At 37.5% G+C, this 22,698-nt stretch overlaps 1 protein-coding gene across 7 annotated transcripts in view; it reads left to right on the forward strand.

The window, feature by feature from the left end:
- TBC1D1 (TBC1 domain family member 1) overlaps positions 1-22,698 on the forward strand; it is a 100,083-nt gene that overhangs the window by 57,908 nt on the left and 19,477 nt on the right. For 4 of the 7 annotated variants that reach the window (XM_014262241.2, XM_014262231.2, XM_014262235.2 and 1 more), the window contains 7 exons: positions 1,140-1,268; positions 3,311-3,379; positions 4,463-4,752; positions 6,422-6,550; positions 8,913-9,032; positions 10,192-10,331; positions 20,506-20,691. In XM_014262241.2, coding sequence (XP_014117716.2) covers positions 1,140-1,268; positions 3,311-3,379; positions 4,463-4,752; positions 6,422-6,550; positions 8,913-9,032; positions 10,192-10,331; positions 20,506-20,691 — 1,063 coding nt within the window. The remainder of the gene's footprint in view (positions 1-1,139; positions 1,269-3,310; positions 3,380-4,462; positions 4,753-6,421; positions 6,551-8,912; positions 9,033-10,191; positions 10,332-20,505; positions 20,692-22,698) is intronic. The other 3 variants (XM_014262248.2, XM_005517776.3, XM_014262257.2) reach the window with 3 other exon arrangements.

The following is a 22,698-nucleotide window of genomic DNA, read 5'->3' on the forward strand; positions in this document are numbered from 1 at the left end:
GAGATAAGAAAATGACCAGTGATAGCAACAATACTAGTCACAGAGGGTACAAGAAAAGGAATTATTCACACAGAATCCACCCCTCAATGATAGATAGTACTGGAACACTCCCTCCTGACACTTTTTTTTGCCTGGAAGAAGCCTCTTCTCTCTGAATAGAGACCTTTTCCCCCTACCTCCAGCAATGACAGATGGTATAAAATATCCTTCAGGTCCTGGCCATGGCCCCTCCTGGCTATTGCAAAAATTAACCTTGTCCTGGCATAACCAGGACAGAAGGTAAAAAGGAAATACAGGAACCTGTAAAGTTGTCATACTGGAAATAGAATGCTTTAAAATTACATCTAGGCAGGACAATTTGGTGATGGTTATATCATTCAGCTAGTAATTGCACAGATCAAGCATCCGGATCTCTGAATTTAGGGACAAGCAGAGAGGGCTATGGTGCCTGTGAGCTTCAAGATGAACCTCCCAAAACAGCCTTGAAAACTGAGCTCTGGTTTCTACTGCAGGTACTGGGTTTGGAGACTAATATTTGCATCATAGTATCATTTTTATGTTCACTGCATTAGTATTCACTGGGACTAAAAATGGACTGAAATATTTATTTAAGATGCAAAACTCTCAATTGAGTGTTAGCTTTAAGGTGGAAGTGTTTCTAGTGGTGAAATATATGGAAGAGTTAGGTTGTTACACATCTTCCGGGCCCTTTGAAGGACCCATTTTACTATAATGAAGTTGAGAGTTGCTGTTAATGATGAGATTTTGGTTAATTTCTTAGTTGAAGAAAAGGAAATCCATGAGAAATCTCTAATCTGTTACACTTAAACATTTAGAAGTTGTACAATTCTACATTGGTGTAAATGAAAATTTGTCAACAGAGCCATAAATTTGTACTGAAAATGCAGTTCTTCTGAAGCATGCTAGTTCACTCAACATGTTTCCTGTAAGAGATTTGCTGTCCTTACTTTAGGATAGCTTGTTAAACTTCAGTTCAAGTATCACTACAGAAAAAGGCATGACAAGCTGAGGACACAAGGAAAAACTATTGATTCAGGTTATAGAAGTCTTCAAACTATTGACTGATATTTTCTACATGCTGTTGAGTATTTCACATTTCCGTTTTTAAACGCTTGCAGGCTTCACAACCTCTTCCTGAGAATGCTGTAAATGAAGTGCCCAGCAGTGCTTCAAGATTCAGATTAGACATGTTAAAGAACAAAGCAAAAAGGTCTCTTACAGAATCTTTTGAAAGTATTTTATCACGTGTAAGTATCTTCATGTTTATTGTCTTTGAACATAATATCATTGCTTTGCTTATTTGATACTTGTTATCATTTCAGGCTGTAGTCTAAAGGTTGTTAGAGTCACAGTGACAAAAATAATTGAGTGTACATCTTAGAAGACAAAAAAAGCAGGGCTTTGATAGAGAGAAGACCAAGTCCTAGATGAAGTGAACTAATTCCTAGATAAGAAAGCGTGTATATAGGCATTTCAAAAAATTAATATGAAGTTTAACATGAGGACTTATGAAAGGCAGCAGTTAGTTTATTTCTCTTTTGGATTTAGGAAATTAAAACAGTAATTATAATTGTTCACTGCTCTTTATGTAGAAGAAAGCTACTTAGGAGCTGACTAAGCATTTCTAATGAGATGTGTTTATTAGTGGCACAGAAATGATGAATAGTGGGATATCTGAACTTTTAAATCCTGTAGATTATTTGAAGGTAAGGAATGTAAAGAATGGCACTAAGAGCATGAAGTCATCTATGCAATATTACATCTGGTAAAATTCTCTGTAGACAGTGTCTGGAAATACTGATTAGTGAAAAAAGCTTGAACTTCTACATGATAGTGATTCTTTTCCAACCTAGTTAGTTCTGTGATTCTGTAAAAATGTTTATCATGAACTGATCACTGAAATTAGCTGCTGAAAGTGAACAGCAGCAATTTGAAATTAAATCAGACATCAAGTTTAATCACAATTGAAATCTATGAAGTGTCTTCTCATTCAAATATACTTCATTTTGCACCTCATGAGAAAAGTCTGAGGAAAATAGTAGGAGGCTTGGAAGGACTTCTGCTTGACAAAGGATTAAAAAAATCAGGCCTTCTCCCTTAAAACAAAAGAATTATGACAGAATGCCAAACAACAAATATTCAGAAACAAAAATTTCTCATTTATAGTCAGCTAAAATTTACATTGAAGCAATATCTAGTACAATTTAATTGTTCACAGACAAGCAACTCATAGTGACAAAACTAGGTTTTCAAAGCTTGTTTCATCTAATCCATCCTCTTAAGACAAATGATAGCAAAAACATAGTTTTCCTGTTACCATGGTACAAACAGAGATGATTTTTAGTTTCGTATTTTCTCGTTACTTCCCAGACAGCATTTCTAGAATTCACCCCGTCAAATCCTGCTGCAGCTGTGCTCAGGATATGAAACGTCATGTTCCTGTTGTTGCATTAGCTGTAGTACTGTTCTAATATTTTTCAACTTGTCCTGACTGGTATAAGCTGCCTTCACATAAGCATAGCTGTACATCAGTTGCATTTTCACTGGCATTGCTGTTTTGATGGAAACTCTTGATTTTGGTCAGATCTGAAGCCAGAAATTTTGGCTGAACTTCAAAGAGAGATAGTCACTGTTGTGAATAATGACATTTTATATTTTACCTGGAATAAAACTTCAAAGAGAATGTGAGGTTTAACTTCAGAACATTAAAAAATTATATTATTTAAGGTTAGGAAGATACAAGTTTCGTAATTGTGTTAGCACATCAGAATTGCTCAGGTATTTTTCTTGGTTACACAAAAACATTGCTCAAACAAATGATTCAAAAATACTGTTCACAGATTCTACGGAAATATTTATGCTTTCTGATTTGTAGGCACTGAAATCACAATACCAGAAATTATGTTTCCTGCATTGTGAATTTATATGGGTTTAGTCCTTTGTAAAAGACATCCTTTTCATTTCTCTGTATCTTTGTAAGTACCTAATACATAAGGTACTTTAACAGTAGTTCTAATACATGTGAAATACGTGATTATGTACATATCATGGAAAGCACATTACTATTGCCCATGAGAATTCCTTAATTCTACAGGATCCTTCAAGTTGGCAGAGACTATCCTGAATGAAGCATCTGTTTTCCATAGGTAAAAAGGGTATTTTTAGGCATTTTAGGAAACTAAATTTAACACTGTCTGTTGAAATTACAGATCCCAACTGTGCTGCCAGAATTTCTTTGGTGTGCCCCATATATCATAATCTTAACTGCTGATGTGCTTTATTTCTGCAGGGCAGTAAAGCCAGAGGTCCACTGGATTTGGACAGCTCTATATCCAGTACCTTAAGCAGCACAAATAAGGTAAGTAAAGCCTGGGATAATTGTTCATATTTAAGCACTTCAAAAAATATTTCCTGAAACAACTAAGCAAGTATGAAATACGGTCAGATGTGAAATGTTTCAAGTTGCTTTCAAGCTTTTCATTCTGTTCCCTGTGTTATAAACCAGAGAAGTGGATTAGAAATGCCTTGTACTGTATATAACATATACTTTGTATGATATATGAATATATGTGAAATAAAATAATATTATATAACACCATCTGAATTTTACAACAGTGTGCAGCAAAACAAGTGCTGTAATAATCATGCTGCCAATCCTAATCTGGTTTTAGCCATAAAAGTTCATACCATGAATGCAGGACTATATTCATAAGAAATATAAAACTAAAACAAGAAGTAGAGTAATTTCCCTGTTTGTGTGGTTAGAAAGCTTTTAGTTTGCATAAAACAATACAAACAAACAGCATGCAAAAAGCTGGTCTTCTTCCCTGGAGGCAGTATAGCACTCTGCAGGCTTAGATATACAGCTATTGATTCTGCTGTAATGCCTGCTCACCTGCAGATTCCTGGCGTCATGTAAAAAAGAGGTCTCCTCTTTCTGCTTATGTTTTCAAAAGAATGGCTGATTCTGCAGGAAACACACAAGTTGAGGAATAAAGAAAATTCATGGCTTGGGATTGAAACAGGCACCTAGTCATAAGCTTAAATTCTTTGTATGAATCTGCAGGTAGACAGGAGGAATATTATATGGTTAGGTTATTAAAGATACATCATTCTGCAGTGCCATCCTTTTCACTGTTAGCCAAACCTCACCCTTTTGTTCTGACCTTATTTCTTCTGAGTTGTATTCAACATACTATAAAATACAATTACTCTCAAAATTGCTCACAATTTTCTCTGCAAAACAAAAATTCTGCTTTGTTGGCTGAAGTGATGAATAACAAGGACAAAAACCATCAAACATCTTTCCTTGACCTAGCTTGGTAAAAACACACATCTGTGTTTGAAGCATATGTCTGTGGGATGTGAATGGCACAGTACTGCAATCTCAAAGATGGATTCTAAGCCCACATATTGATAACCTTATTTCTTCCACTGCTAGGAGCCACCATTGTGTGAAAAAGAGAAAGACAGAGTTCCTACACTTCCTGCAGAAAATGCTGTCAAGACCAGTGGATCAGTGGATGATCTCTGCAGTGACACAGAGGATTCCTCTCTGGAGCAGTCTGTTACGTTTCCCCAGCAGAGCTTTCGGAGGCGAGCAAACACACTCAGTCATTTACCGACGGAGAGCCAGGAATCTCTGGGACCTGTCGAAACATCGCCATCTCTTCCTCAGAGGAAACTTATGAGGTATCACTCAGTGAGCACAGAGACTCCTCACAAAAGAAAGTAAGCCTTGTTAAAAGCAGGTTATGATTTTGTTTGTTGAGGGTATATATGAGGATGATAATTGCATACCAGATATGCCCTCCTAGTGGATAAGAGATGTGTTGCAGCAGTGTATCACTTCTTGGAGGTTTGTGGGTATTCTTTTTAAAAACACCTTTAGTCCTGTCTGCTTCACAGGGGAGAGAAGACATGAGATGTGTAGTTCCACAGAATATGTCACAAACTACTTGATTAGGTTATATTTCTCTAAGCAATCATTTTTATTGTTTTGATCTGTGAGCAGTGTAAATAAATGCTACTTCTTGTTTTCTATTTACAGAGAAAAATCCAGTAGCCTCTGTGATCCTGAAAACCTTGCTAGTTGGTGATTTCATATGTAGCTTTGAAGTAGCACACAGAAGTGACTTAAAGTGCCTAGTTATTGGTAGAGGTGGGGCTCCTGTCTAGCTTTTCAATGAGCTTATTTAGATTTTACTCACAAAAACAAACTACTGCTTCCTTTAATATGGATATTGTTCAAGCTGTCCTCCTTCAAAGGCCTGCCTCTGCATCTTTAGTCCTCTCTTAACTTTATGACAGTTTTCTCCCATCCTTCTTTTTCCAATTACTGTTGAAACACTTCTGTCCATAGGCTTCTGTTTCACTGCCCAAACTGCTCGTTTACATAAATTAGTAAGAAATCTCATGTGTTCCAGCCCATTTTTTCCTGCAGGAGGCAGGGCAGTAAATGAACATGTCTGAAATGGATGACAGTGGAGAAAAAAAAAAGGAAATATAACCTGGGTCGCCCTTTTGTCCCTTCTTTGAACCTTTTTAATTCTAAAGTGCTAGTATGTTTTTGTAGTGCAGTTTAGGACTTACTGATTGTTTGTTATCTCCACAAGAGCTGTCCTGGAACTTGTGTCTGCTTGTTCTGTCAGTTGCTATCTTACTATAGGAATGCAGCTAGAAATTAAGTATTTTTTTTATTTCTTTGGTTGTTTCTGTTTGGGTTTGGTCATGTAACTTTTAGTAAGGCCTGAGTGTGCTTGCTCCCTCACATAACTCAAATACAAAAGAAATCCCTATTGCTTCCATTTCATAGCAAATGTACAGAAACAGAGGAAATGGAAAACTTAAAAGACAAGTATACTTAAAGTTCTCAAAAATCATGTGAGTTATAGACTTCTACCAAGTCCTGTTTTGTGAATGTTCTTGAGCAGCTTACGTCATTTCAAAAATTGTTTTCAAAGTAGAACTAAATTCAGTTCATCCTACAGCATTTCACTTGTTCATTGGAACTCTTGGTCATATGCCTGACTTTATCATAGCAATCAAGGAGAAGCACATATAAGGAAGAAGAAGTAGGGATGTTAGTGCCATTTTTTGGTGAGTTATAATTAGTCATATTCTGAAATGCCTTGCTGCAGGCTGTAGATGTGACTTTGGGACTTTCCTGATTAGGTTAAAAAAATGATGAATTCTTACAGTTACTACATTAACTGAGAAAAACATAGGAAATGTCTCATTTACATATGCCAGCTCCCTTTCAAAGATTAGAGAAGGGATTTCATTTTTTTTTCCCTCCTTTCCTTTCTTTCTGTTTTGTTCTCTATGCTACCTCAACTCCATCGCTCTGGTTGGAATCCGCACTAAATGGTGTGAATGAATCTGTCGGCAAATCTAAAAGTTCTTCTGGTCAACTTGCACGTTCTCCTACTCTAGCTCGTCTTAATCCCTCGGCCTCTTCACCCAACTTTTTAAAATATCTAAGGCATAATTCAAGTGGAGAACCAAGTGGGCATTTTGCACAAAAAAGGTGAGCTAGTACCTACAAATAGTTTGGGGTAGGGTTTGTTTGCCTATGTCATAAATATGAAACTATAGCATAAATAATTAAAATAATTTAGTACAGACCAAAGGTGGAAGACTTTTATGGGAGAGGGAGCTCTTTAACTGCTCCACTACTGAATGTAGAGCTGGTACTTAAATAATGTATTGTTTTAATCAATCAAATTCTTTCAGACACTGGCTCTTTCTTTAGAACCAGTGTTTCCAGAGTAATTTGTTGTTATGCAGCAGACAGCAGCACACCCTAAATTGTGTGAGGGATAAGTTGCCAAGAACCTGAGAGCTCGCTCTGTCCTTCTTGAAGCATTTGGTTCTGTCCTTTGTTCATAGTAACACAAAAACATACTACTGTTCCTTTTTGCCTGACATTAAAAGGCAAGTTGACCAAATTAACTACATGGGGCAAGAAGCAGCAGGAATATGGATAGCTGATAGGAAAAAACACCACCACATAGAACCCTACCACTGTCCCCACTCCTCACAAAACAAAAACCCAAGAACAAACAAAAACCTCAGCCTATCAGCCCATCATTTGTTTTGGTTACTTGCAGCAGTATCACATTATAATTTCCATGCCTTCTTTTTTACAATTAAAATTTAGAGAGACAGCATTGAAGGAAAGGACACTAACACTTTGTTTCCCTGAGAACCTGAAACTAAGTGGCTCTCTGAAAATCATAAACTATGAAACTCTTTCTTAACCCCTTGAGTTAAAACTGCTTATTTTAGCTTAAAAAGCTAGTGAGACCAAATGTCCTCAGAAGCACTGTCAACAGTCACGTCCATTGGCAAGCAGTTTTTGTTGCTTATTTTTCTTTTTTTTTCTCTCATGTGAAAGTTTCCTGTTTCCCCAAGGTGCTGATTTTTCTAAACCTGAGAAAATACTCAACTGAGGACACTGTTTCACCAGTTTCTTCAGTTGTACTTGCTGACTACTAATTAGCATCTCTTAGTTCAGCTTTATCTCAGAAGTATAACATAGCTCAGGGCAGAAAATGTGAGTCTGCAGAATCCTGTTAACTCTTCAGTTTAGTAGGACTTGAATCCTGAAGGTTAAATTCTTGAAGCAAATTTTTCCAAGTGATTTGGTAATGATTCTGTATGCACAGTTGCAACTTCTCTTTTCCTTTCCCAGTTTCTTAAGGATATTGAACATGTAGGCAACAAGACTGGAAATGGAAATTGGTAGGGATATCAAGTGGGTTAATGAGTTTTAATCAATGCAATCAAGCTTCCCAAATCTGTAAGTGGAATTACCATGTAATTGTAATGGATTTACAATGTGATTGTAAAGTGAACCCTGTTTGCAGGGCACATCATGCTACAGCCTTATCTTCTTTATCTCAATACTAGCTACTAAAGAACCTGCTTCACTTCATGCTAGTGATTATCCCAGAGTATTCTGTCCCCCGCCCCCACTTCCATTCACATCTTCAGGAAACAGTGCTAAATGCCAGCCAGATAGAACATTATGGTTTATCAGAAACAATTCTTTCTTAAACTTACTTTTTCAGGAGTATATTCTCCTACTCATGTGATTTTGTGTACTCATCTGAGAAAAGGTCTTCTAGTATCATCAGTCAAGTAGTTTTCTATATTTTCACTCCAAACAAAAACTTCTCATTATCTGAGTTGTTCTTACTTCATTCTATTAACCTTCTTCTGAGTATGTTTCAGACTTGATATTTTAAAAGATAGTTAAATAATTCTTTTAAATTAAAATAATTTCTTTTAAAATAATTATGTTGGCCAGAAGACTATTGATGAAATTTTATTAGCGCTCCTGTCTGTTGCATAAATAGAGCCACAATCCTGAATTATCAGTCAGAAGGCTTAACTTTTAACTTAAAGGTTCCAGGTTTGTCTGAATAAAACCCTGTTAATGCTTTACAAAATAGCTTTTGCCAAAGTCTTATTTTTCATTTGCCAGCACAAAGATTATCAGTATCAACTTGTCCTAACCTTTTCCCCCAAACTTAGTCGGTCATTGAAACTGATATTTAAGAAAATGTGATAAAGTTGGCATTGGTTCTTATTAGATTAAAGGAATTTATTTGAAACATGCACTAAAAATCTTGGGATATAGAAAAGAATAATAACTTTACTGGAAGTATATTTATATACATTGGAACATTTTAGTTTGCCCAAATAAATATGTATCTCAAAGCAGTACTTATTTGGCAGTTTTAGTTTTGACTTTAGTTTCCTTGATACTCAGTTCTTCAGGATTTAGCTGCCTTTTGTTTGAAACTTAGGAATGTATGTTATTTTTAGTCTGTGGATTTATACTTCTTTGTTCTAAACTCTACTTTTCCCAACTGCACTCTCAGCATCTCCTACCGTACTGCCTTAAGGAAAAAGCTTCATTCTTCCTCTTCTGTGCCAAATTTCTTAAAATTTCTGGCTCCTGTAGATGAAAATAACACCTCTGACTTTAGGAGCACAACAAGGTAGGGTTCTCTCTTAAAGCCTGGAGGTAAAACTGTATTTTCTAAGATTTTTTTTCTCTGCAATAATTCAAATGCTTCTTGCACTTGCAAAACCTGGTTTGTGCAACTCTTCACCTGTGTGTATTGTGCATGTAATTGCTGTCAAAAGGATGAAGCTATCCCAGACTACTCTCCCATTATGGCAGTTCTTAGCCATTTTTGATGTTGCGATGATCATGCAATATCCATCTATGTACTTCTGTGATTATTCCTGACATAGGAGAGAATTTTCAGTTAGGAGAATATATGATTCATCCTAAGCAATGTCAGTGTCCTCAAATTGGAAGGAGAGGATGACCTGTAAAATGCTCCTCCCTGTTGCTGCCAGAGCTATCTGGATTTCATTTATCCCTTTCAGCTTCTACAAAGACTCATGTAGCCATTTAGCCAATGGCTGGAATAAAGCAGTGAGTCATTAAGAGTTCTAACAGATGAAAGTTATTAGTGAGATTTTTAATAGGAACACAGCATCATTCCTCACTATTTCATTTTGTATTCTGAACAGAAACCTCTATATGGCATGCGTGGATGACATCAAAGGAGTAATATCCAAGATTCTTGGATTCTGTTCCCAAGTTTGTTGCGTATTTCAGAAGCAGACTTGCTAACAGAAAGCTTAGAAGTTTTTATCCCAGTCTGTGTTGAGAGGGAATATATTGCATACCCAGTGCACAGAAGTTTAGTTGGTGTTTATAGAGCTCCTTGATGAGTACTGATAAAAGGCATCAGCAAGTCTTTGTGTCTCCTATGAATAACTGCTAAAGTTTTGTGGATGGCATGTAAATAGTGTAATGATAAATCTACATTATTGTGTATGTGTCTTTAATATGTTCTGACTAATATACTGCTGCAAATAAAACTGAAAACTAATTAAAACTGGAAAGAGTAGACTGTACAGAGGTGCCAGCCCATTAGTGAACCTCAGTGCTGTTTGCAGCCATGTGTAAGCCTCTGCCACACAGCGTGTTTCACCTTCCTTACACTGAGAGCTTGCCCCGGCATGTGCACAGCACACTGCACTGCCAAGGCAGTGGCCCGTGTAGTCACTGAAGGCTGTGTCACTGTTTCTAGCAGATCCAGGTGACTTACTCACAAACTGTTGTGTGTTCTGCCGTTGTAGCGACTACGAATCCAAGCACGGCCAGCAGGCCCTTGATGGGGACAGCCCTGTCAGGACTCGAAGGCATTCATGGAGGCAGCAGATATTCCTGCGAGTGGCCACCCCTCAGAAAGCATGTGATTCTCCCAGCAGATACGATGGTAAAGTCTGGGTTTGTTTGCTTCTGTGAGCTTATTTGTGTATGTAGTGTGTGAAGTGTGAATCATTGTGTCTACCAAGGGGATATATTTGCCTGGTTTTCTGTTTGTACTGTCATTGCAGTTTAGCACTTACTTTTTGCTAATACTCAGCTGTTGAATTTTTACTTTTCAGCTTCATATGTAAATTGTTCCTGTTATCTCATGTTAACTAGACAGAGAAGAAATTATTTTTATGTGTACTATTTTGAGTTCTGGAGAAAAATGCATTACCAAGTATTGTGCTGAAGAAACGGGGATGCATCTCTTTCATTTTTCAGTGTTGGAGTACAGAACTACAGACTAAAAAAATCCAGGTGTACCAGCAGGAATAACATTTCTTTTATGATCTCAGTTGAGCTCTGTAGTACATACTTTGTCCTCATGTAGGCTGCTCCAGTCTGTGATATTTGCCACTTGAATCATAATTATCCACTGTTCCCATTATTATTATCCAATTATTTTATGAAATTCTGTAGAGCTGAAGAACCACAGACTAGAAGAAAATCACAGTGTGTAAGCATGCATGTGCATCATTTTGTGCATTCACTTTATGTAAGCCAGATAGTACAGGACATGCTGGGGCCAAGAATGCCTGAGAAAATTCTCTGGCTCACTAAGGTCTGAATTTCACAGCATGAGCTTTGAAAGCTATAACTTCTGACTTCCTCTAAGGCCATTGTATGAGAAATAAGAAAAATTGTAAGGAAACAGAAAGGAACAGTACCTTACAGTAAATGTTGTAAAACATAACCATCCTAATGTCACTGAGATGTTTCTCTTGCATCTTAAACTGAGACCTTGATTAACTGGAGTAGGCACATAACAGAAGTGTTTCTGTCATTAATGCACTGCTTGCAATTTGACTGACAGTGAGGTAAGCTGCATATGGGTACAAATGCCTCTCAAATTTAGTGTACTTCAAAGTGAAGTGATCTCAGGAGCATGTTGTGTGAACATACATGTGAAATGTTCTGTTGCACTTAAAGGCATTTGAAGGACTGTTATATGAAACATCTATTTTTGCAGGCTTGATGCATCTCTTTGTGACTGGAAATAGTCTTACTTGTTTTTGAAAACCACAAAACATTCCCATATTAAATAGGAAAATAAAATCCACCTAAATGGCCTACCCAAGCATTTCCTCTGAGACATAATAGCTGCAAGATACAATCTTAACAACCTGCAGCTGGGTAAGCAGAATAGTTTGGGAAACAAGTGTGGCCAAAATGGAAAACAGGATGTGCTATTAATAGGAGCAGCAATTTAAAATATTTGGCCTTTTTTCTTCATTCATGTTCTTTTTTGTTTCACTGTACATACTCAGTTTATGAGCAGAAGAAAAGTCAGAGCCAGCAGGATTTTTTTATTATTTAAAGCAAATACTGGGTTTTTCTATTTGGACTTTTATGCATCTCCTGGAACATTTCTAGCAGTGAAGGATACTCGTTATCCAGTCTCTGTAGCCTTAAAGAGAGCTGCTGTACAGCTGGTCTTACATTGGACTCACCATCACAATTAACTGAGAAACCCCTCTAGTTCCAAAGTAAATGTAACCTGTCATTCATCATCTTGCTTCTCTTTCATATTCTGTCTTTTTTTAAGTCTTTCTCAGTCTTTTTAGACTGATTTCCTTTAATTTACACAAACAGCTGATGTATCTCCAAAAGATCAATTTCAGCCAAATTGGACAGAGGGCAGGGAAGGTTTTAAAGATAACATGCTTTGTCATGTTCTGCAAAAGTAAGCAGGAAGGGAGGGAAATAAGGGAACATCTGTGATTTATGGGTTTCTCTTTATAGACACAGACTCTACTGACCAGTTTCTCCCTTCAGGTGCCAGTCAACACCCTGCTTCAGGGTTATCTGCAGCAGAGGAGTAAGGAAAAAAGCTGGTGAAGGGGTGTGTTTAAAAGCTAGTAAGTCAGTCAGCCAAGAGACCCAGATCTCTGCAACTCAGAGATGATACAGTTTTTCACGTTTAGCCTAGGCTGATTTACTAAACTTGGTGTTAAAAGTAAAATCCACCAGGGTGCTTGAACTTGCATTGCTCTTACCACATGTGGGCAGGCATTGTCAACAAAAGGAAACTACTCTGTGCCTGTAATTTCTTTGGGTTGTAATGAGTAAATTGTTCATAAGAATGTATAACTTGTCATAAGAACTCGAGAGAGCTTTAAGCTTTATACACACAGAAAAACCTAGGCTCTGACATTTGTGGTAACATTTGTATAGGCAGGTGGTGAGCTGAATCTCAAAATGCATCATGTTCATTGCTGCTCTCTGTGTGGATAACACAGCAGGATATGAAGGTGTATTTACTAAAAGTTTAAAGAGAAACCCCAGACAACTGGTACAAAGCTTTTGCTGAAATTTTGATCTTACTCTTTTGAGGTACTGAATGATCAAAGTCCAATATCCTGAGTTTCCACTTGAAGCTTGAACTGCTTAAACAGCACTGAGTCCCACTGCCTTACACTTCTGGATCCTTTAATTCTTTAGGAAGTGCTCATAAACTTCATTTTTTGTAGCTCAGGTGGAGCAGAATGGTTGCTGGCTTGTGCTTTGGGGGTTGCATCATGAATTACCAGGCAGAAAGCACAGTTGTTTTGTAGACACCATTATTTAAAAGGAAAGATTTACTATACATGAAGGATTCTATTAAGTTCTAAATCAGTAGAAGAAAAATACTGCAAATAGATATGGTGGAAAGCCATTTTTTCTTGCCAGTTGAGATTCCTGCATTGCCTGATGATTGGACTAATGTAGCCGTGCTCAGCAAGGCAAACACTCTGAGACAACACAGAGCCTTGTAGAGAAACCATTCCTTTTGGTTGTTGTGGAACCAAAGCCCCACATGCATGCCCTTTTCTAGCCACTTCCTACTTGTTGGTGCTGCCACTTTCCCCTTCCCCCAGTATTATTTCCTGCTTCTGTACATAACTTTACAATTAAACACATCAGAGAATTATTATGCAATTTGTACTGCATTCTAGTCCTGACAGGAGAGCCAGGTGATCTCTGGTGAGCCTGAAGATGAGGCTGATCTCCAGTTTGAAGACCTAGAAAGGATTTTCCACGTGGGTGAAATGATCTGCAGTACTTTACAGTTGGTAGCTGGAGGATGGACTGTTGAATTGTGCTAGTTCGTTGTAGCAAGCTGCAGTTCAAATTCTCCGGTTTCAACTCCTGCTGTTAGCTGGTTCGTTCTAAGGGTTGTGGTGCTGCGAGTGGTGTGGAGCACCAGGGAGCAGCATTTCTCTCACTGGCACCTTCAGACATACCATCTCATCCTTGGAATTCCATCCTCGGAATTTTGTTCTCGTTTATTTGTGGGAGCGTAATGAGTGTTGAATCCTGCCAAGTGGAGAGATGGAAAAAGGGAAGCAGAGTCTTTCTACCAAATGGATCGCACTGTGATCTGTTACAGTATTACATTTCTTTTGAAATAAGGTTTTTATTATTCTTATTCTAAAGCTCTGTCTCTCCTGCTCACTGTCTTAAGCATTCTAAGTAATAAATGTGTTTCTTCGGTTATTTGATTTTTACCTTTATACCTCCCCACCCTACTTGCAGACAGATTTTCCTACTTCAGTAGCATCACTCAAGAGCCACATTTTTTTGGCTATGCAAGTGGTCTAGGACTCTTTAGTTCTTTGTTCACTGTTAAGAAGGTGCAGAGAAAACTCAGTGATCATTTTAAACCAGATGAAGTATGGCATACTCAAAGGCCCTAATTTTCAGTTGGGTCAGTTTTCTAGTCCCACTCACATTATTACACAAGCAATAGAGAAGGCAGGGAAGTGGACAGTTTTCACTACAGTTTTCACTTATTGGCTGTTCAGAATTGGTCGTAGTAGGAGTATTGTTTTGGAAATTGTCAAACTCCCAGCACAGTCAAGTCAATTGCTGGATTTTAAGGGGAATGTGAATGGTTTTTGAAGGAAAATAGTGGTGTTTGTTGCTGAGAGAGGTGTGTTGGAAGTAGACAAGACTTTTGTAACAGCTGTGTTGGTTTTAGGTTATAGAATGAGGGATTTAACGTGGGCAATGTGTGATGAAGTTACCTGTTGAACAGTTAAAGAAGTTGAAATTCAGAGCAATGAGATGCTTGTATGACTTCACAGTACTCAGCAAATAAATTCAGATAAAAAAGTCAACTACATTTTATTTTAGAGCTTGAGTTGCAGAAAAAAAATGGTTTAGAAAGCACAAATATCTCTGTACAGGAAAATGAAATTGATTCATTAATTAAAATTAATTTGGTTTCAGCCTCTGTCAGATAGAGGTGGTAAACTGTTAAATCCTAAGTGCTGAAGAAAATTTTGAAGAACTGTTATTCTTGAAATCAGCTGTAGTTAACATCTACCTATCTGTTCATGTGCTTTGTGGTGTGGGCTATATCTCTTGATTATTTAAGCAAATTTTTTAAAAGTCATTTTGTAGTAGCATTGCAAATACTATAAACTGATGCTTTAGCATTCTGTGCTTAGAGTGTTTATGAGGTGTAAATTATTTGTAATGTATTTGCCAGTAGTGTTTTAGCAACACAGTTATTAATTAAAGCCAGTTGGTTATAATTGATTACTCAGTTCTGCTCCTTTCAGAGCTCAATCTTGATTTATGGCACAGAAGTTTGGCTACAACCAGTAAGTACACGATTAATGTTTGATGGCATCTGTCCCCATTGAAGTATCAGAGCATTCCTTTCTCAGAGACTGATGATATTAGTAAATGAGATTAATTTGGAGGTAGTGAGTACTTTTTAAGTCTTGGCTTGAAAAGCCAAGCATCTTTCAGAGCTGAATTTAATCAACAGTGTTGAGATACACAATTTTTCAAGAATTCTTCATTCAGTCATTGCTTTAAGATGTATGTCAGATTAGAAGAACTTGTTGCTTCTTGTGATTCTGTATCTGAAGCTTAGTGATTACAGAAATGACCAGATGTGGTCATTTTACCACATCCAGTTATGAAGCTAAATATTCCAGTCAGCTGTGTAAAATAATAGGAGTATTATATCCTTGGTTACAGAAGTTTGCATTTTGCAGAAGGTGCTGTACTACCTGTATGGAAAATCTGAAGAGAACTAAGGATGTTGTTGACATCTTTTCTTTTGGCAATTGAATCATAAATGACTGAAATTCTCTTGTTTGTTTTCCAAGCTGAATTTTGTAAAGTTCAAAATGCAACAAAGAAAAATAACATAATGCAAGAAATAAAAGGCTTAATGGATTCTTTTGTCCACATTCTTACCGTATCTTGTCTGACTTTTTAACCCCAGAGAGTGGATGTGACTGGTTGTAGAGAGCCATGTGTAAACAATTCCATAGTGAGGATGGTGGTAATGGATTATTATCGAACCTCCTCCCTATCAGCCCCTTCCTTTCTGCTTGAAGCATTGGAGTTTCTAGTCAAAGATGAATCTTGTCTTGGTTTTGATAGTTGAGTTTGGTCAGACTAAGTGCTTCTGAATGAATGTTTTTTCAATTTAGGCTTTCAGGTTGGTTTGCCACTTAAACCTTGTTTAATACTAAGGTGGATCAATTAGGAAAACATTTGATAAACTTATTTTTTCTTTGTTATTTACAAATGAAATATCCCTGTTCATACTATGTCTGATCAGATATGGTCTGTTTTAATTACTGTTGAGCTAATTCACCATCTTTCCATGTAAAGACTTTTTTTAGTGTGGTCCCTGGTAGTAAAATATCATGATACTTCCTTCTTAATCTTCTGTAATTAGTTTTTTGTGTCATCTTTCCATGTAAGAGGTTTGTGTAATGCTTTTGTTGATCCTTTTGGAGTGTAAGGATACTCTGCACCTTAGGGTTGAAGCACTGCCATGTGAAGCCAACAGCTGAGTATACATGAAAAGATGAGCTGTACAAATCCTGTCTCAGTCCATTGTTCGTACTGGCCTTGTCCTTTATTAGGTATTATAAGTGGTGGAAGCGTAAGAGAAGTGCTTTTGAGGTATGTGTGGATGCACTAGAATATTTGAGCAACATTTCCATCTGGGTTATGAGCAGTGTTATCTGCAATTCAGTACCTTGAAGAAGTTCTCACAAGCCCAGGAAAGATGGTGGTTTTCCCAGTGAAGTGCAGTCTCTCAGGGAATCCTTGGGTTTGACCCACAGACTTGTAAAATTCCACTGTGCAGAAGAATAGTTCTGAAGTCCAAGTATGAACCTCAAATGGAAAACTACTATACAATTACCATTGATCAAATATACAAATAGTCATTGAGTCAACTTGCCAAATCCTGAACCTTAGAGAACAGAAATGCAGTAGCTTTTAGGAATAAATAGCATGTATAGAGGTAGAATTTTATATGGAAACAAAGGAAGCAATATATTTGAAAGGAGTTAGGGTCAGGTCAAACGTGGAATAGGAGTCAACAAAAGATGACTAAGTTGGCAGATGAACAGGGAAGCAGTCTTTCAGTGTGTACTGAAGCATTCAGGTCCTGTTTAAGTGCACCTACTAATCTCATAAAATTTCTGAAGGCTGCACATTGCTTGGATTTTAAGATGTGGCAGTTCGGTTCAGGGGAATGTGAGCTCCCAGTTACATACAGTTGAATCACTCTACTGTTTGTCTTCGCTTTCTCTGCTATCCTCCAGATCCTGGTGCGTAACAATGCAATACTCAGTTCCTTGTTGCAATATTTCTGCTCTTGTCTGTTCTGAATCTGGAAGCTGGGTGACATGTCTCTCTATCACCTTGTGTGTTCATGGACACTGGGTTAGTGCTGACTTACCAAATGTCTGAGTTTCTTATTTTGCTTTGAGGGATTACCTTCACGTTCCACCTTCCTCCCTCATTTACCAGCCAAACAGCTGATGCAACTCTGCAGACTTCTGACAGGCCACCTGAGCAGTTAAACAGGTTCATTTTCCATTCTGTAAATGTTGCCTCATGCCAGTGTGCAGACAGGAAGGAAGGCAGCTTTTGAAAGTGTTGGACTTTATCAGAATAGACTTTAGACTTTCTGTTGAATGTCCACAAGTGATAAGAAGCAAAAGAAAAAATAGAAAAGGAGCTGCTGTTTGGAAGGCAAAATCAATCCCAGGATTCTTCACAGAAGCATTAGAGGTAGGGTTGATAATCATAATTGTTGAGCTTCCAGAATTTTGTAACCTTTCGGTTTTCTTTTATAGCCCTAAGCATTATATCTTTAATGAATACTGATTTTATCAGATTAGTCAGGAACAGATGGGAAGCAGGACCATGGTCTTCAGTAATTAATGCTTTGCAGCATTTCAGGTGTTGCCACAGTTTGATCACTGGAGAACAACAAGTGAGTAATGCCTCTGATAAACTTGTGAATTTGATAGTTGAGGACTAATCACTAAAATTTGGCCTGAGGAGGTGGGATGTGTACATTAGAGACAGAAGAAGAAAGAAGATTCTAGATGTGGAATGTGTTCATTCTTGCTTTAGGAATGCATTGTATTTAATCCATTTCCTTGCATGCGTTTTGCCAGCCTGGGTTTTTTTGGGTTTAGGTCTTTTTTAGTGAGTAGGTAGCCATAAACTGTATTGGGACATAGTCTATTATTTTCTAACATATTAATGTGTATATACATACATAAAATCAGAATACACATCTGACTCTAAAAGAGATACACAAACCACTGGGAGAATGTGTAGAAGAGACTTGTTTTCCCCCAAGATGTGCCTGCATTCCATATTGGATGCTATGAGAATGGAATGTGAACGTAAGATGTGAACAGACTACAGAGAGTGTACAGTGTACCAGTAGATAAGGGGTTTCCTATCTGGATCACTTCTACTTTTTTGCATTGCTGTATGGTGACCACTTTTCTTGATTCCTCTTATGGTGTGATTATTGCATGCAGCATTAGAGGAAATTAAAAACTTCCCTTGAAGATTGTCTTTTTATTTCTTTATTATTTTATTCAAGCAAATTAAGTGAATTTTACCAGAATTATCCTTAAGAGCATTTGCCTTTAAATATTTCTCACTATGCACTGAGGAAAATTTGGATCAAAGCTACTATATTTAGTAATTCTACATAAAATTGTACAAAACATTGGTGACAGTATAGCACATGCATCAAAACCAATGATTGCATCAAAACCAGCAATCAAATAAAAATAATTTTCCTCTCATGGTCAATACAAATTGAAAATTACTGAGTGAGTGTATCTTCTCTATGTGCTGACAGTTGCCTGTATCTCTTTCAGAACTGCACATCTTAGGCCATTGAAGTCTTTCCATGTACCTGTAAAGAAAAAATATTAATATTCCCTAGTTTCTATTAATGAATATAATACAGTCTCTTCATTGCATTGATGCTTTTCATAACCAGCCATGTTTCTGAGTGCACCTGTCAGTTTTTCCGTTTTCTTTGCAAAAATGGTGATTGCCATTAAAGTGTCAATTATTTGACCTTTGCTGAATTCTCATTCCCGTGATGTTCATTGTTCTTTGAAATGCTTTAGATACCAGAAGCATGGGTATCCACACCTATATCCAGAGTGCAAGGTAGTAAAGGTTTAAATTGTTCTGCTAGTTGAAAACGTTACACTCTTTATGTGCATTTTAGCCCTAGACTTTGTGGTGGAAAGCAAATAAATGTTGTATAAGGAAACGGGGGGTATTTGGAGCCACTCTACTTCTCTCTGTCTCTTTGAGAGGAGAAGGCTGACAGTGGCAAGACTCAGAAAAGCAGAAGTGAACAGCTGTGAACATTTCCTTTCTTAGTCATCTGAGCTCAGTTGTGCAAGTGCCTTCAAACAAACAAGGAAAGAGTAGCTGCATATGTACTGCATGAGTCAAAGTGGAGTGACAGTCTGGGCAGAACTTAAAGGGGGGGAAACCTTCCTATTTTGTTATTTTTTGAAGAGATTAGATGCTGTGTGTGTTTAATTCAAAATCTTTACCATGATGGCAATGATAAAGAAGTGGACCACTGAGCTGCCATCAGAATAATTGCTTCAGGAATGCTCCTTCTGCAGGAGCTGTTTGAAATAGCACACACAGATGTACTTGTCCTTGGTTAGCGAGTCTGTGAATGGATTTTGTTGCACTAACTTGAAAGCACTGTCTTGCCTGTATAGCTCAGGGAGCCATTTCATAGTCATTTTTGTTGGGTGAAGAAATGCTGTTGTGATGGCCTTTTATTTGAGATTTGGTAGGAAGATATTGGTTGTTTTGACCATTCATTTTAAAGTTGGTGAATTGAGTAATTTTTCTTCTAGATACAGGTTGTGTCAAAGACTACTGAGCCTCCAGAGAAGCTGTATAAAACAATAAAATTAAGTAATACTACAGCAGGTATTAAGAAAACAAAGTATAACAGCTTGTGCTTCTTACATTGATTACTTGATTTAAAACAATGTTATGTACCCTTTCCCTAAAAATAAATGAATTTTCAATTTGCCTGAGATTTATTTAATGTTCACTTTCTTTTGTAATGTTTTCAGTCTTGGAATTGCCTTGCATGCTTGACAAAATGATATATTTTGTGGTAGGCCATCTGAAGCCAAAAGAAAAAGTACAGGTTATGATATGGTTAAAAATGAGAAGTGAAAGCAAGCATGTCTTAAGTGCCTGTCTCTCCGCCTATTTACTTTAAGAACTGGTAATCATCCCATTGTATGGCCTTAGGTGGTGGTGTGTTTGTGCAGCTAAGGGCGTCTTTGTTAAACACACTTCAGAGATTATTCTTCAAATTATGTGGCTGCTATATTTGATTTTATCTGCTTTTTGAATCATGCCATGTTTCAGCTGTAGGTTATGTTTTTGTAATTTCTCAAATTTGCCTTTTCCTTTTAGTTCTCTGTATGTAAAGCAGTAATTAGCAAGATGTGGTCTTGGTGTGTGGTACAGTGTTTTTACCAGGTGATAGAAAAAGTTATTCTAGGCTTTAGCCTGTATGATTCTTACTCTGAAGCAGCTTTTAAGTCTGCTTGAAACTGTCATTTGGGAAACCAGTAAGAGGTATTGTTACCTCTTACCTATCTATCTGTGTAGATGTAGATGGATACGTGAGTTAGTGTGCATATATGTAGAAGTGTGTATCTGTATATGTGCAGCCTTTCAAATTGTCCTTTCATTCACCTGTTCATGACATCCAAGTAGTTAACAACAGCTTCTTTTTTTTAAAGATTACTGTGAATTGGGAGATCTTCCACCCAGATCCCCACTGGAACCAGTATGTGAAGATGGCCCCTTTGGGCCAGTGAAAGAAGAAAGGAAGCGGACACCCCATGAGCTGCGTGAACTGTGGAAGAAAGCCATTATTCAGCAGATACTGCTCCTCAGAATGGAGAAAGAAAACCAGAAGTTACAAGGTTGGTGAAGTTCTTGAGTACCACACCATACTGGAATACAAATTCACCTTTTGGTTTTCTCTGTGGCCTTCGTAGTAGACTGCACCAAGCCTTAATGAAACATTCTAGAAACACACAGGTAAATCAGATTAGCAACATCTCCCTCAGCACTCATTAGTGTAGGTGACAATGGATGATAATTTTTTATTACTTCATCTTATTATTTGTTTACTTGATCTGAATGAAGGACACTCTCTTTACTATGACTGGGTTCTTTTAGGCTGGTGTCTAGAAGCTCTCACAAGGAATTGAGCATGATCAGTATCATGAACTATTTTCTACATTCACATCCACGGGTCCTTGTCTAAGTATTGGTCATTGCAATGTTGTGTTCAGCCAGTCTTGATGTTCAAAGGAAGTTCTTAAAGAGGCTGTTGTGGACTTGAAACCATGGGTTCCAGTAGTAGTACTCACGCTGTGCAGGCAAGGTTTCTGTAGAGTGGTAAGGACTTAAATCAGTCCAGAGCGTGATGAGAAGGAACCTGATAAACTGTAATGTGCAGTCGTTCTTAACCACAATCTTTCTGTGAATGATTTAGCTGCAGCAAATACATTTTGGTGGCAATTTTTACTCATAAATTTTTTACTCAGTTTTTATTCATAAAGAACAGCTGTGTGCAGAATCACAAGTGATTGCCTTTGAGAGCTGAGCTTTGAAGATTTCTGAGGACAGAATTTTTATCTGGGTGATTTTAGATGTTCAGGAAGGGACTAGGGACCTGAACCCTCAAAAGGGGAGGTACCTGGTATGAAAATGGTAATATTTATTTTTCTTGTCTAAACTTGAGGAAGGATTGACTTCCAAGAAGTGTGTAGAGAGAGGGCCCAGCTGTATGAAAAGTTCAGTACACCAAACATGAAATCCTTCTTTAAACTCAGGCTAAGACACGTACCTGGAAAGACAGAACACCTCTTGGATATTGGATATGGCCTGCCAAAGCACTTGGCCCACCTGTAGGCTGTTTGCTCCCAGCAGTGTAGCTCTCCTGTTTCAACCCTGACTGAGGAACACCTGACACCCGAGTTTCCTAAGAACTCCACAGGTGACAAGCATATTCCCAGCAATGTATTAGCTAATCCATTAAAATAAAATATGGCAATGGATGCCAGATATACAGTGCCCTTGGGCAGAGGCTGAGACCATCTGGAGAAGAGATACTTAGAGAAATTATTTATACAACCTCTTCAAGCTTAGAACAGTGCTGTTGTAATTGAGTTTCTGTAACTTTTTTATGGCATTTAGAAATAAATTTTCTCTGTTCTGTGTATTTATAGTCCTGATTTTTTAAAAAAAAATTCTCTTGTATTCAAGTTATCTGAATCTACAGCCTGCAGTCAAATTTTTGGCAAGTGTAGGTCACTAATATCCATACACATTTTAGCAAGTTTAACTCTATGCTCCAGTTTTGTCTGCCCAAAAGAAAAAATTGAAAAACCATCATACATACATTAAGATGAACATGTCTAAAAAGCTAGTTAGGGAATGAATGAGGTGGGTGTTAGCAGAACTCAAGGCCCAGCTGTGCTTTATGCCCTGTGGGGTGAGGAAGTTGTCCTAGGTAGCTGCTGCATGAAGAGCTCAGATGGTGAGACAATGCTTGAAAACAACAGATGATTGTGCTGCAGCTAGTGCTTATGTGTGATATTGGGAATTGGGTAGTGTCAGTATCTAAATAAGCTGTTGATAAAGGATTATTCTCTCCTCAGTCCTCACATGTCACATTTTTCTACATAGCATAAGAATATTGAATAAAGCAGAAAAGTCTGAAAAGTTGCCAAGCACCAGAAAATACTTGTTTGCAGAAGATGACACATTAAAAGATTGGTCCAAGTTTTTCCTATAAGCTGAAATTTAAATGCCCGTTTTTAGTTATATTCATGCAATGCCATCTGTGTTTTAAGGTCTTTAATATTCTGATTTATAAATGTGTTGGGTTTTTTTTTCACTGACAAAAATGTGAAGTTGAC

The sequence above is a fragment of the Pseudopodoces humilis genome, chromosome 6 (assembly GCF_049639895.1).
Source record: "Pseudopodoces humilis isolate 2021_Gansu_Grassland_sample_001 chromosome 6, ASM4963989v1, whole genome shotgun sequence".
Classification (NCBI taxonomy): Eukaryota; Metazoa; Chordata; class Aves; order Passeriformes; family Paridae; genus Pseudopodoces; species Pseudopodoces humilis.